The sequence below is a fragment of the Macaca thibetana genome, chromosome 10 (genome assembly GCF_024542745.1).
Source record: "Macaca thibetana thibetana isolate TM-01 chromosome 10, ASM2454274v1, whole genome shotgun sequence".
Lineage (NCBI taxonomy): Eukaryota > Metazoa > Chordata > Mammalia > Primates > Cercopithecidae > Macaca > Macaca thibetana.
The window spans coordinates 29344504-29357870 of NC_065587.1; the positions used below are offsets into that span (position 1 = coordinate 29344504).

General features: G+C 50.3%; 1 protein-coding gene across 6 annotated transcripts; it reads left to right on the plus strand.

Annotated features, from left to right (window-relative positions):
* Window positions 1-575: 575 nt before the first annotated feature.
* On the plus strand, window positions 576-13053 carry LOC126929636 (melanoma antigen preferentially expressed in tumors). Of its 6 annotated transcripts, none has more exons than XM_050746174.1 (6): window positions 576-1370; window positions 2933-2968; window positions 3582-3700; window positions 9383-9705; window positions 10137-10745; window positions 12152-13053. In XM_050746174.1, exons 3-6 carry the CDS (start codon window positions 3680-3682, stop codon window positions 12726-12728), a joined length of 1530 nt encoding a protein of 509 aa, XP_050602131.1. In that variant the 5' UTR covers window positions 576-1370; window positions 2933-2968; window positions 3582-3679; the 3' UTR covers window positions 12729-13053. The 6 variants fall into 6 exon arrangements, with proteins under 6 accessions (XP_050602131.1, XP_050602132.1, XP_050602133.1 ...); XM_050746175.1 differs by having other exon boundaries at window positions 3603-3700; XM_050746176.1 differs by having other exon boundaries at window positions 576-1165.
* The last annotated feature ends 314 nt before the right edge of the window (window positions 13054-13367 follow it).

Here is a 13367-nt window from a genome sequence, read left to right on the forward strand (position 1 = left end):
ATAGAGCTCCGTAGAGCAACAGCAATCAGATGATGAAAATAAATAATGGTGACCAGTCTTCAAATGGATCCCCTTTTCAATCTCGCACTATCCATCTGCTGCCTTCTCATCAGCCCTCTGCCCCAGTTTCTTTCCCTTCTCAAACCGGACAAGCGCCTTACTCTGTGAAGATGTGTGCAGCCCATTTCCATGCCCTGAACTCCATCCCTTCAAGCTCCTCTGGCTGCTCCCTGCTCAGGTCTCAGAAAAGGAGTCCTGGGCAACCCTCCCAGGGAGCCGCCTGCCTGTGTAACTTTCAGTACCAGTCTGTTTGCTTTCTTGAGATAATTAGTTACAACGGCCACTTTAAAACAATGGTCTTTTTGTTTTGTTTTTTGTTTTCACCCTATTTATAAAGTCAGAAATCGTAAGTCCTTGAGCATCCACAGCCACTCAAGGACAAACCTTTGCTGAATGCTTCAAGCGGAGGGGGGGAGGCTGAGTATTTTCAAAGTGAAAAAAAACACGACGGTTTTTATCAGCCCTGTTTTATGCGACAATCCCAGGTCGAATCTGGATCAATGTAATGACTTCCTTTGTATGGACCTACGTTTTGTTCGTGCATTCATCAGTGCAGCTGGGAACCTGCAGCTCTGTTCGCTGGCATGGCGATACCTCGGGGAACGGCAGGACAGAGCCACGAAAAGATAGCCAGCCTCACCACACTGCCTGTTGCTGTTAGCCACCATGGCCATCATAGCCTGTGGCAGGAGATTTGGGGTGCCCCCGACCCCTTTCAGGAAAAGACAGTTTGTGGAGGCTGAGTACTTTCCAGGCCTGACCGAGAAAACAATTCAAAAGACCCAAAGAGATTCCTCGCCTGTCCTGTCCCTTGAACGGCCTTGAACAGGGAGTCCTTCCGCTTGACTCCTAGCCCCTCCCTCTCCCCTCACCAGGAAAGATCCTCCCCATCTCTGCAGAAGCTTGACCGTCCCCCTAGAGGGCCTGGGAGGAAGTGAGTTTTGCAAACAGTCCCTGTTGACTCCAGTGCCCCCTGCTGGTCCCGGAGGCGAGATTCCGGCGGGGCTTCAGGGCACAGCTACCCGGCAGTCAAAAGCTGGGCCTGCCGCGCCTCCACACCGCTCCTGGACACCCCACCCGCTTCCCAGGCGTGACCCGTCAACAGGTCTGTATTGGCGACTGGCGACAAAAGGAGCAGCCCTGCTTGTAGGGAAAGCATGGCTGACTCCTCTGCAGGCTCGCGGGAGGGGAGGGGCGTGAATGCGTGGAGAGCGGAAACACGGGGAGTCGAGGGGAGCATGCGCGGGCCTCAGAAAGTTGTGGAAAACTGACTCCCGGCAGCAGCGAGGAACGTGCACTCCAGACAGAGAGTAAGTTAATAGAATCCCGGGGGCAGTGGGTCTTTCCAGCCCAGGGGGTTACAGAAGTAGGTAAATCCAGAGATTTGCCCAGCCAAGGGCAGGGGCGTCTTTTCTAGACAAGCGGGGCGGGGTGGGGCGAGGACCTGAGCTCACGGGACCCTGGAACCGGCCCCTGCACCCCGCATCCAACTGAGGAAAAGGGAGGTCGCCAGAAGCACAGGCCCAGGACAGAGTCCAGACTTGGCCGTCTCCGTTATCCCAGAATACTCCATCCCACACTCCCAGCCACTCCCCCACCTCCCCACTGCCTCTCCATTTGCCCACTGCACCCCCTTTTTCCACCCTGCCCCCACCCTACTGTCGGGTGGGAAAGGCCGCAGGCGTCACCTATTCACCCATCCCCACCCCCCCTCCATTCCCTCCCCCCTCCATTCCCTCCCCCCCCTCCATTCCCTCCCACCTCCATTCCCTCCCCCCTCCATTCCTTCCCCCCCTCCATTCCTTCCCCATCCCTTCCCCCCTCTATACCTTCTCCCCTTTCTTTCTTCCCACATCCCCACCCATCCCCCACTCTCTGCCTCTCTTCTCTCCCCCTCCCCCTTTGTTTCTCTTCCCCATCCCCACCCCTCCCCCAATCTCTGTCTTCCTCATCCCCACCCCCACCCGGTCTCCCTTCTCCCATCCCAACCCGGCCCATCTTATGTCGCCCTTCCCCCATCCCTCCTCCACATCCTGTCTCCCTTCCCCCATACCTTCCCCCACCATATGTCTCCCTTCCCCCATCCCCTCCCCCTCCCCCACCCTGTCTCCCTTCCCCATCCCCTCCCCCTCCCCCACCCTGTCTCCCTTCTCCCATCCACACTCCTCCCCCACCCTATGTCTTCCTTCCCCCATCCCCACCCCTCTCACACCCTGTCTCCGTTCCCAATCCCCACGGGCTTCTGCCACTCTTTGTTTCTCTTCCCCCATCCGACCCCTCCCCCACGTGTTCCATCCCCCACCCCCACACTTTCTTTCTTCTCGGATCCCCACCCTGTCTCCCTTCCCCCATGCCCACACCTCCCCCACCCTGTCTCCCTTCCCCCATGCCCACCCCGTCTCCCTTCCCCCATGTCCACCCCTCCCCCACCCTGTCTCTCTTCCCCCATGCCCACCCCTCCCCCACCCTGTCTCCTTTCCCCGTGCCTATGCCTTCGCCACTCTTTGTTTCCCTTCCTCCATCCCGACCCCTCCCCCACCCTATGTTCCTTCCGCACCCCACCGCTTCTCCACCCTGTCTCCCCCATTCCTACCCCTCCTCCACCCCCTCCTTCTCCACCCCCATCTCCTCCCCAACCCTGTCTCCCCTTTTCCCTTCCTCCTGCTCCCTTTTCTCTGCTCCTCCCCCCACTGCTCCTCCTCCTCCCACTCCTTGAAAATGAGCCCCTCTCGACTCTCTGGGCGACCTCGCTGGATCTCGTGAGATTTTGCCCTGGAAGGACTGAGAGACGGGGATTGGTCAGGCCAGGCTGCTTGCCCCGCCACAGCCGCTAGGGCGCTTGCTGAGCCATCGTCTGGTTCTTTCCTTCCAGCGACTTCGCGGAGTGGTGCTCTCTCTGAGGAAAAACGTAAGTTCGAGCCGTGATTCCTCCGCTTCCCCACAGGGTGACCTTGGGCTTGTGCCCCGGCACCACCCCTGTCCCGGGTCCCTGTTTTCTCTCCAGAAATGGGTTGAAGACCAAAGAAAATAATATGCGCCACTTGGGTCACCCCGGGCCGCATGCCCCGGAAAATTGGCCACAGTTGAGGAGTTGTGGCTGTCACGAAGCCTTGAACCGAGGCCGTGATGCTCGTGTTTGGAGCTCCTCTGGGCGGGTGCGCATTTGTAATGCGGTGGATGCTCTGGGACTCGGCCCCTCTGAAGGTGCTGGGGGTTGGGGACGGCCCAGGTAGTGACGTAGGCGTCCTAGGAAGGCGGGAGCAGAGGCAGAAATGTGGCTAGAGGACGGTAGTCAGGGTCCTTGACCACAGGGGTCACTTGTGACCGACCACATGGTCTGTTGTTCCTCCTGCGCCCTGGTTCAGCCCAGGAGACACTGGTGCTCGGGTTTGGAGCTAGAGATTTGCAATGAAAGGGCGAGATTGAGTCGCCAGTTGTCACTTTCCTCAGCAGTATTTGCGGAGGTTTTTACAGGAGACCGTTGCTTCCTAAATATTATACATGTGTCCTTCTTTTTGGAGCATTTTGATTATTACTCTTAGACGTGCGTGGAGACAAGTGACTGAGACCTAGAAATCCAAACGTTGGAGGTCCTGAGGCCAGCCTAAATCGCTTCAAAATGGAACGAAGACGTTTGCGGGTAAGAAGGTCCCCTGAGCTGTCTGAGGTGCTCAGAGAAGCCCTGTTCCCTCTGTCCTTGTCCCTTGAGCCAGATGGGAGCTGCATCCTGAGGTCCCTCACAGTAGAGGAAGAGGCAGGAGCCGCTTTTATTGTTTCCGGTCATTTCCCCAAAAGAGCATTTCGCTCCTCCTGCTGTCTTTGTCTAAGAATAACCCTGGTGGCTCGTGCCTGTAATCCCAGCACTTTGGGAGGCCGAGGCAGGCGGATCATGAGATCAGGAGATTGAGACCATTCCTGGCTAGCACGGTGAAATCCCGTCTCTACCAAAGTACAAAAAATTAGCGGGGTGTGGTGGCATGCGCCTGTAGTCCCAGCTGCTCAAGAGGCTGAAGCAGGAGAATCGCTTGAACCCAGGAGGCGAAGGTTGCAGTGAGCCAAGATCATGGCACTGCACTCCAGCCTGGGGGACAGAGCTAGACTCCGTCTCTAAAAAAAAAAAAAGAACCCTAGGCTAGGCATGGTGGCTCATGCCTGTAATCCCAGTACTATGGGAGGCTGAGGCGGGCAGATTACCTGAGGTCAGGAGTTTGAGACTAGCTTGGCCAAAATGGTGAAATTCTGTCTCTACTAAAAATAGAAAAACATTAGCCAGGCATGGTGGCCCACACCTGTACTCCCAGCTAGTCAGGAGGCTGAGACAGGAGCAGGAGAATCGCTTGAACCCAGGAGGTGGAGGTTGCAGTGAGCCAGGATGGCACCATTGCACTCTAGCTTGGGCGACTAGAGTGAAACTCCTTCTCAAAAAAAAAAAAAAATCCTAATGTATTGGGGACCTTATTGCCAAAGCCAAGATTAGATTCAGAACCTTTGCATGGGGTAGTCAGACGCTACAGCCCACATTTCCGAGTGGTGTCAGAGAGCATGAGTTCAGGGAGGCTCTGATCTCACTGCCCCATGGGCTTGGGCCATTAGGGGTAAGTGTTCGTCTTGAGAAGTGAACAACAAGAATGTTGGGTGCCTCCTGGGGAGATCAGGGAGGACATGCAACCTGACTTGAAGCGTGGAGACTCGTACTGGAACCAGAGACTCAAGGATGACCGTGTGCATTGGACTGTGGGGTCATGCTCGGGTGCTGTTGGTATCCGCTCGCCTGTATTGGGTGCTGTTAGGATCCACACGCCTGTAATCCCAGCGCTTTGGGAGGCTGAAACGGGTGGATCACTTGAGCTCAGGAGTTCAAGACCAGCCTGGGAAACATAGTAAGACCCTGTCTTTAAAGAGTAGAAAAAGAGGCTGGGCATGGTGGCTCACACCTGTAATCTCAACACTTTGGGAGGCCTAGGCGGGTAGATCACCTGAAGGTCAGGAGTTTGAGACCAGCCTGGCCAACGTGGCAAAACCCCGTCTCTACTAAAAATACAAAAAAATAGCCGTGCGTGGGGGTGCATGCCTGTAATCCCAGCTGCTCAGGAGGCTGAGGCAGGAGAATTGTTTGAACCCAGGAGGCGGAGATTGCAGTGAGCCAAGATAGTGCCATTGCACTCCAAAAAAAAGACCTGAAGGACCTGGTGCAGATACTTTGGGGGTCCCCATTGGGATTCTATGACTAGAGAAGAGGGTGCAGACCACCCCCATGATGAGCTCAGAGGCCACTCTGGCCTGTGCAGCCCACAAGGACCTTAAGAACTAGTAGACAGGACATGCAGAAATACCTCCCCAATTCGTGCCCCGGACCCTAGGAGTCATGCTGGGCCCCAGTCTTTTCACTCCTCCCTTACATTGGGAGGAAGGACAGCACCTTTGTGCAAATGTGCTCCTGGTGCTGCTTCCTCTAGTGCCACTGGCAAACTGGCGGTGTGAAGCTGGACGGAGGAGTGTCACTGCCTCACAGGGAGATTGCACAGCTCAGAGATTGCACAACTCACACTTCATCACAGTCCCTCCTCCTCCCTTGGATCTCCTGGAAGCGGGGATCCCATAGAAACTTCCCTAACTGTTGGACTTTCTCAGTTTTCCTGTTTTTCCATGGTTTATGTGAAGCTTATCAGCCCTTTCTGACACTTAGATTGTTTGATAGGCAGGGAAATGAAGATCTATCTAAACTCCTCACGTAAGGGCTACCAATTCCTGCCTGCCTGGAGCTGAGCAGGTTCTTCCCCAGAAAGAGTCAAGGACTTACAAGACTAAAAATGAAAATGATGGTGAATTTTAGATTTTCTGTGAAGGCTATTTGAGGTAATGAATGAGAACTGCTGCTGCCTTTGCTGTGCCCAGTAGGTGCTTGATAATTAGGGACATTGACAGTGACCTTTATTACTAATCTCAGTCTTCCGTGGCTGATGAGTAAAGATGATTGCCTGGGAATTAAAGGAAATTTTGAACCAATTGTAGTTTAACCCAATTTTCACAAAGGCCGTTTGGTGTTGAGGGTGAAAAGTAGGAGAAAATAGTCTCCAGAGAGAGAACTGAAATGGAAAACACCCTTCAACGAATTACAGCCTCCTTAGGCAGGCCAGAGCAAACAAAGCCAGGCCCCAAGACGTTCCAGCTGGTCACTTGCCAGTAGAATATAAGCATTGTGGGGACGTCACAGTGCATGAGGCAGAGAATGGCCTGGAGAATTCTTTGGGTGGAGAGGTTCCGAAACTTCAAAAGCACCAATGGGTGATCAGGCCCAGGATAGGAATCATCCCTAAGCAGATCCTTAAATGCCAAATGTAACTTCAATTTTTGTGAGAGAAAATGTATTTGTGCACAGTGCCTAGCATGGAAAGAGGGAAAAATTGAGTCTTAATTGATAGGCCTGATTGCATCTCGCTGACCAGAATCTCTGTGCCTGAGAAGCTTAGGGTCAAGAAGGCGTCAGCTGTTTCCTTGAAGTGTGGAAACATTAGTAATACTTAGGAAGGGACTGGCCATTGGAGATTATGTTTGGGGTAAAGGCCTGACCTGCTGCTTGTGAACAGCCCCGGTGTGGAAAAGGACACCTAACTATAAAGAGAAGGTCTTCTGAGAACTTCCTTAATGGCAGGGATGTGTGCTTTTGGCTCTTGTTTATTTCTCTCCCTGGCTCCAAGATTCCTAAGAAACCACGGGGTCTTTCAGACTTGAAAATGTTGCTGTCCTAGGTTGGGTCACCAACATTACCCTCCATCCCACCTCTCCAGCCCACATTCCTAGGTTTAATCTTGTCAAGGCTGTTTGCCAAGAGGATCCTGACTTTCTGGCAGAAAACACCCTTTCCCTCTAGGGAGGGAGGAAAATTGAACTCCCTCCCTGTCCCAGTGATTACCTTGGCTTTACTGGAACTATCTTTTGTCTTCCTTAGCCATTCCCCTTTTTAATTTCTCTACTCCATCCAGGCCAAAGTCTTTCAATTCCACCCCCCAAAAGAATATCTGTCTTTGTGGTAATCCACTCAGTCCCGTTACAAATGCCCAGCCTTACTTCTGGCTAACTCCTAGTTGTAGTGTAATTTTGACCCAGCTTACTTCAGGACAGCCTTGACCTTCAAAGTCTGGAAGACCAGCCACCCCTCTATTGTACCTTCCTTTCTCCCTGAATAGGCATGTGATTTGCTGTGTTAAGGAACACGGAGTATAAGTGACAATTTGATACTTGGGGATTGTTTGGGAGTGGGGAGGGGTAATGACATGATGCTCTTCATAAAGCTATCTTAACTGGAGTATTTGGGTAATTTTGATGTGGCCAAAAATTCCCCCAACAGTTACACTTTCTGGGTGGTTTTGTTCACTTTTTCTTTCCGTTTTGTAAATGGACATCCCATTCAATCAGTTGAACCTGAAGTAAGTAAAAAACCCCACCAGGATTCACTGGCTGGAAATCCAGGAATGTAATTAGATTTGGCTCTCTCATTGGCAGCGTGGAGTTGAAAGGGGAAGGATGCCCAGAAAGGGCAATAATAGCTTCTGAGGTGCTAGAGGAGGGACCCAGAGGCCTTGAAGTCAATGTTGTGGTCCTCTCAGAGGTCTGGGCAGATGGCTTCTGCACCACACCTGGGTCTGGTGAGTCGGGAACCTCAGGCTATGGCCACTGCCACCTTCCCACTGTCAGCCCAGGGTCTCCATGGGCCATGAGGGCCAATGCTGCCTAGATGATTTTCCTTTTTCTTTCCTTACAAAGGAACAAGCTTTGCTTTTGCCTCTAAATGTAGTTTTGCCTTAATCCCAAACATTTTTCTTTGGTTATTGGATTATTTCTTAATGGATACACAATAATCGTATATATTTGTAGGGTACATGTGATATTTTAGTTGATGCATATATAGTGTGTAATCGAATTATGGCAATTAGTATAGCCATTACCTGGAACATTTATTATTTATATTGAATCCCAAACATTTTGATTTCTGCCATTTTGTATATGTTAAAAAATAATTTCTTAAACAGCTTTTTTGGAAAATAAAAGATATCTAATTAGTTGGAATTTTACTTTATTACAATTTAGATAGTATGTGGCAAGCAATTATAATTTGCATCATTTATGATTCTCTAACTTTTTAGTGATTTACTAGTAAGGCTTTTTTTAACTAAAAAGTTAAAAAATATTCCATAGATTTTTTTCTTTTTTTCTTTTTTTCTTTTTTCTTTTTGTCAGATGCTTTGGAATTAAAGACATTTTCTTTTTTCTTTTTTTTTTTTAAAATAGAGATGAGGTCTCATTGTGTTGCCCAGGCTGGTCTTGAACTCCTGGGCTCAAGCCATTATCCCACCTTGGCCTCCCAAAGTGCTGGGATTACAGACATGAGCCACTGTGCTGGAGGGTGGAGGCTTTTTCAAGACATCTAGTATACAAGATGGTAACTGTAGTTAATAATGTATTGTATACATGAAAATTTCTAAGAGTACATTTTAAGTGTTCTCACCACACATACGTGAGATTATACATATGTTAATTAGCTTAAGGCACCCATTCTACAATGTATACATACTTCAAAGCATCATATTGTACACCATAAATATACACAATTTTTATTTCTCCATTTTAAAACTAATGTTTTGGGGAAAAAGAACCAGGCTTTGTTTTACTGTGAATTGTTTGCTCCCTTGATTTCCATGTCAAAGTAATAACTCTTCATATATGTAAAAGAGACACAGTTAAAATACATGTCTCAGAATGGTTTTTTTTTGTTTTGTTTTAATTTTACTTCCAATTGCTGTGTAATACTGTTGGGCTGCTTCTGTAGTTTCTCATTTAAAATTTTTTGGTGAAATATAATGGCACCCACTGTGCATTGTGTATGTGTCCCTAATCTTTCCCATCTGGCTTGTTGGAGCAGAGAAGGATGCTGTTCTGGGCTATGTGACACTCCCGTTTGAATTGTCTTTGAGTGATCATCAGAAGCTTTTTCCCGGAATGAGTAGGCTCAGCTCTCAGGCTCCTTAGTTCTTACTTCCCAGGGGGACTAGAATTAAATAGAGTAGTGGGTAGATACAGGATGGGGCCAGTGGCCATCCTGTTTCCTCCTCTACACTTGATGAGATGCTCATCCTGATGCCAGCAGAGCTGTGGCTTTGTGGCCACCGAGTGCAGAATGGAATCGGGATAAACTGAGAACTCCCCTGCTGTTGCTAGCACAGTGACTTTGGCCCTGAGTTGGTCCCTCAGAAGGGCGAGGAAAAGATAGAGTTGCTTATGCTTGGGCTGAAAGGGATGCTTTGTTCCCTGTATGTTTCCTCAGGGTTCCATTCAGAGCCGATACATCAGCATGAGCGTGTGGACAAGCCCACGGAGACTTGTGGAGCTGGCGGGGCAGAGCCTGCTGAAGGATGAGGCCCTGGCCATCGCCGCCCTGGAGTTGCTGCCCAGGGAGCTCTTCCCGCCACTCTTCACAGCAGCCTTTGATGGGAGACATAGCCAGACCCTGAAGGCAATGGTGCAGGCCTGGCCCTTCACCTGCCTCCCTTTGGGAGTGCTGATGAAGGGACAACAGCTTCACCTGGAGACCTTCAAGGCTGTGCTTGATGGACTTGATGTGCTGCTTACCCAGGAGGTTCGCCCCAGGTAAGGGTGATCTAGCAGCTTCATGTGGGGCCCTGGGAACCTGAGCAGGATGCAGCCGGGGTCAGGGAGCATGGAGCACCTAAGGCTGGGCCAGAGGCTCCGATGGTGCCAGCAAGGAAGTTCAGGGAGGCCTTGGGGGCCACTGCAGGGGTCACTCTTGGAATGGGCTTCTGGACATGGGGCACTGATTAAAATGCAGGTGTCTGAAGGAACATGCACCTGCTTCCTCCTGGTGGGGCAGGAAGTGGTGACCAGGAAGGATCCCAGGATCCTAGTGGGAAAGGGAGCAACTGATGCCTTTCTGATGTATGGAGTAAAAGTGCAGATCTAAGGCAGTTGTTTGGTGGGTTCTTACCCACATTATGAGACTCATGGTCTTATCTTGAGTTGATTTTAAAGCATCTCGGCTATTAACGTGTTTTTCCCCACAGGAGGTGGAAACTTGAAGTGCTAGATTTACGGAAGAACTCTCATCAGGACTTCTGGACTGTATGGTCTGGAAACAGGGCCAGTCTCTACTCATTTCCAGAGCCAGAAGCAGCTCAGCCTATGAGAAAGAAGCGGAAAGTAGATGGTTTGAGCACAGAGGCAGAGCAGCCCTTCACTCCAATAGAGGTGCTCGTAGACCTGTCCCTCAAGGAAGGTGCCTGTGATGAGTTGTTCTCTTACCTCATGGAGAAAGTGAAGCGACAGAAAAATGTACTACACCTGTGCTGTAAGAAGCTGAAGATTTTTGCAATGCCCATGCAGAATATCAAGATGATCCTGAAAATGGTACAGCTGGACTCTATTGAAGATTTGGAAGTGACTTGTACCTGGAAGCTACCCACCTTGGCAAAATTTTCTCCCTACCTGGGCCAGATGATTAATCTGCGTAGACTCCTCCTCTCCCACATCCATGCATCTTCCTCCATTTCCCCGGAGAAGGAAGAGGAGTATATCGCCCAGTTCACCTCTCAGTTCCTCAGTCTGCCGTGCCTCCAGGCTCTCTATGTGGACTCTTTATTTTTCCTTAGAGGCCGCCTGGATCAGTTGCTCAGGTAAGGGATGGTGAGGTTTCTCTGCAGACCAGAGCAAGCCCTTCTTTATTGTAGTAAACAATAAAGGACATCTAGCATGTGCCAGCCACTGATAATGCAAGAGTGAGCAAGTCACTACCAGTTAACATGTCTTGTTCACCACTCTGTCCCCAAGCATGATATCACGTAACTCCTACTCATTAGGGTTAGAGATATACATTAGGATAGATGCTATTAACAGTGACTCCTTGTTAGAAAACTCTGTAATGGGAGGTTGGGGTCTGGCGAGGGTGCCTTTAGGCATTCTTCCTTAGGAAGTGATGCCTAAGATGACCGAAAATAAGCAAGGAGGGCATTGAAGAAGGGAAAGCCCGTCAAAGGTGAGATTTGAAATTGTAAGCTGTGGGCCGGGCGCGGTGGCTCAAGCCTGTAATCCCAGCACTTTGGGAGGCCGAGATGGGCGGATCACGAGGTCAGGAGATCGAGACCATCCTGGCTAACACGGTGAAACCCCGTCTCTACTAAGAAATACAAAAAATAGCCGGGCGAGGTGGCAGCGCCTGTAGTCCCAGCTACTCGGGAGGCTGAGACCGGAGAATGGCGTGAACCCGGGAGGCGGAGCTTGCAGTGAGCTGAGATCCGGCCACTGCACTCCAGCCTGGGCTACAGAGCGAGACTCCGTCTCAAAAAAAAAAAAAAAAAAAAAAAAAAAAAGAAATTGTAAGCTGTGTACTCACCAGCTTCTCAACATGAGCTGTTCCCTCTAAACCCGACTCGAATTTCCTGTCTGTAAAGTGTGATTTAGAACTCAAGGTAATAGGTGGGAAATGCAGGATTCTGGAGATGTGGGAGAAGGAACAAGAGTGAGGAAATGCAAAAATTGATAGGTGGTTTGCTGATGATGCAGTGATCTAAGGTAGCCCTGCAGCCTGGGAACCCCCTTTGGATGTTGCTGACCCTGCCCAAGTTTGTCCTCTATGACTACTCCCCAGTAGCTTCATCAGGCACAGAGATACAGGTGACTGGAGCCCAGGCAGTGGCAGAGGAAGCCTGAGTTGAAAAAGTATTTTCGGTTGTATCTTCAAATACTAAAATTCACTGATGCCCTTCCTTGCTTGAGACATCAAATCAGGCTCTCTCAATTCAGTTCATGCTCACACCACCGAAGAGGTCTGTGTTGGACCCCGCCTCACAGGTCAGCCAAGAGAGTGTTTGAGATCTTTGTTTACTTGACCCACTTATGCAGCAAATAATGGAGAAAGGACTGCACCTGAACTTGTACTCCCTTGAATGCTCCTTTACAACATGGCATCCTGGGGGTTAACCATCATCAGGAAAACTTTGGGTTTCGGTGAAACGGGCCTCTCTCCAGTCTCCCCACCCCACTACCACCATTCCCCAGCACTAACTGCTTTGTCTGTTTGCAGGCACGTGATGAATCCCTTGGAAACCCTCTCAGTAACTAACTGCCGGCTTTCGGAAGGCGATGTGATACATCTGTCCCAGAGCCCCAACGTCAGTCAGCTGAGTGTCCTGAGTCTAAGTGGGGTCATGCTGACCGATGTAAGTCCCGAGCCCCTCCAAGCTCTGCTGGAGAGAGCCTCTGCCACCCTCCAGGACCTGGACTTTGATGAGTGTGGGATCATGGATGATCAGCTCCTTGTCCTCCTGCCTTCCCTGAGCCACTGCTCCCAGCTGACGACCTTAAGCTTCTGCGGGAATCCCATCTCCATATCTGTCCTGGAGAACCTCCTGCACCACCTCATTGGGCTGAGCAATCTGACCCACGTGCTGTATCCTGTCCCCCTGGAGAGTTACGAGGACGTCCATGGTACCCTCCACCTGGGGAGACTTGCCTATCTGCACGCCAGGCTCAGGGAGTTGCTGTGCGAATTGGGGCGGCCCAGCATGGTCTGGCTTAGTGCCAATCCCTGTCCTCACTGTGGGGACAGAACCTTCTATGACCCAGAGCCCATCTTGTGCCCCTGTTTCATGCCTAACTAGCTGGGTGCACATATCAAATGCTTCATTCTGCATACTTGGACACTGAAGCCCAGGATGTGCGTGCATCTTGAAGCAACAAAGCAGCCACAGTTTCAGACAAATGTTCAGTGTGAGTGAGGGAAAAAAGGGGAAGTTGGGGGTAGACAGATGTTGAGTTAACGGGATCTTTTGGGAGATGCATCCTATACAGTTAGAAATAGAATCTGAATTTCTAAAGGGGGATTCTGGCTTGGGAAGTACATGTAGAAGTTAATCCCTATGTAGACTGTTGTAAAGAAACTGTTGTAAAGAAACTGTTGAAAATAAAAAGAAGCAATGTGAAGCACCTGGTGTCTTCTAGTATATGAATCTCCTTTCCCCATTAAACCTCAGGAAATCTCCAGTTGCTGGTTAAGACGCTGCTCATCCATGGTACTTATACTTTTAGGCTGGACAGGGTCCCGGCCCCCAGATATCATGGCACCATTAATCTCTTTGAGGCATCAGTTACCTCCTTGCTTATTTCTTTGGTATTCAAAGGGTGAGAGCATGCAAGGTGTATCCTCAGGGCTGGAACATACTAAGGAAGGGGCCAATAATGAACACCACTGAGTGAAGGGTTGTTCACAGGAGCCCTCACTACTAAACCCCCTGAGACCC

Bases quoted from the DNA above. Each gene is read 5' to 3' on its own strand.
- LOC126929636 (XM_050746174.1), top strand. From the start codon at position 3,680: ATGGAACGAAGACGTTTGCGG. The intron at 3,701-9,382 runs GTAAGAAGGTCC...ATGTTTCCTCAG, and splicing joins TGGAACGAAGACGTTTGCGG to GGTTCCATTCAGAGCCGATA. The intron at 9,706-10,136 runs GTAAGGGTGATC...TTTTCCCCACAG, and splicing joins ACCCAGGAGGTTCGCCCCAG to GAGGTGGAAACTTGAAGTGC.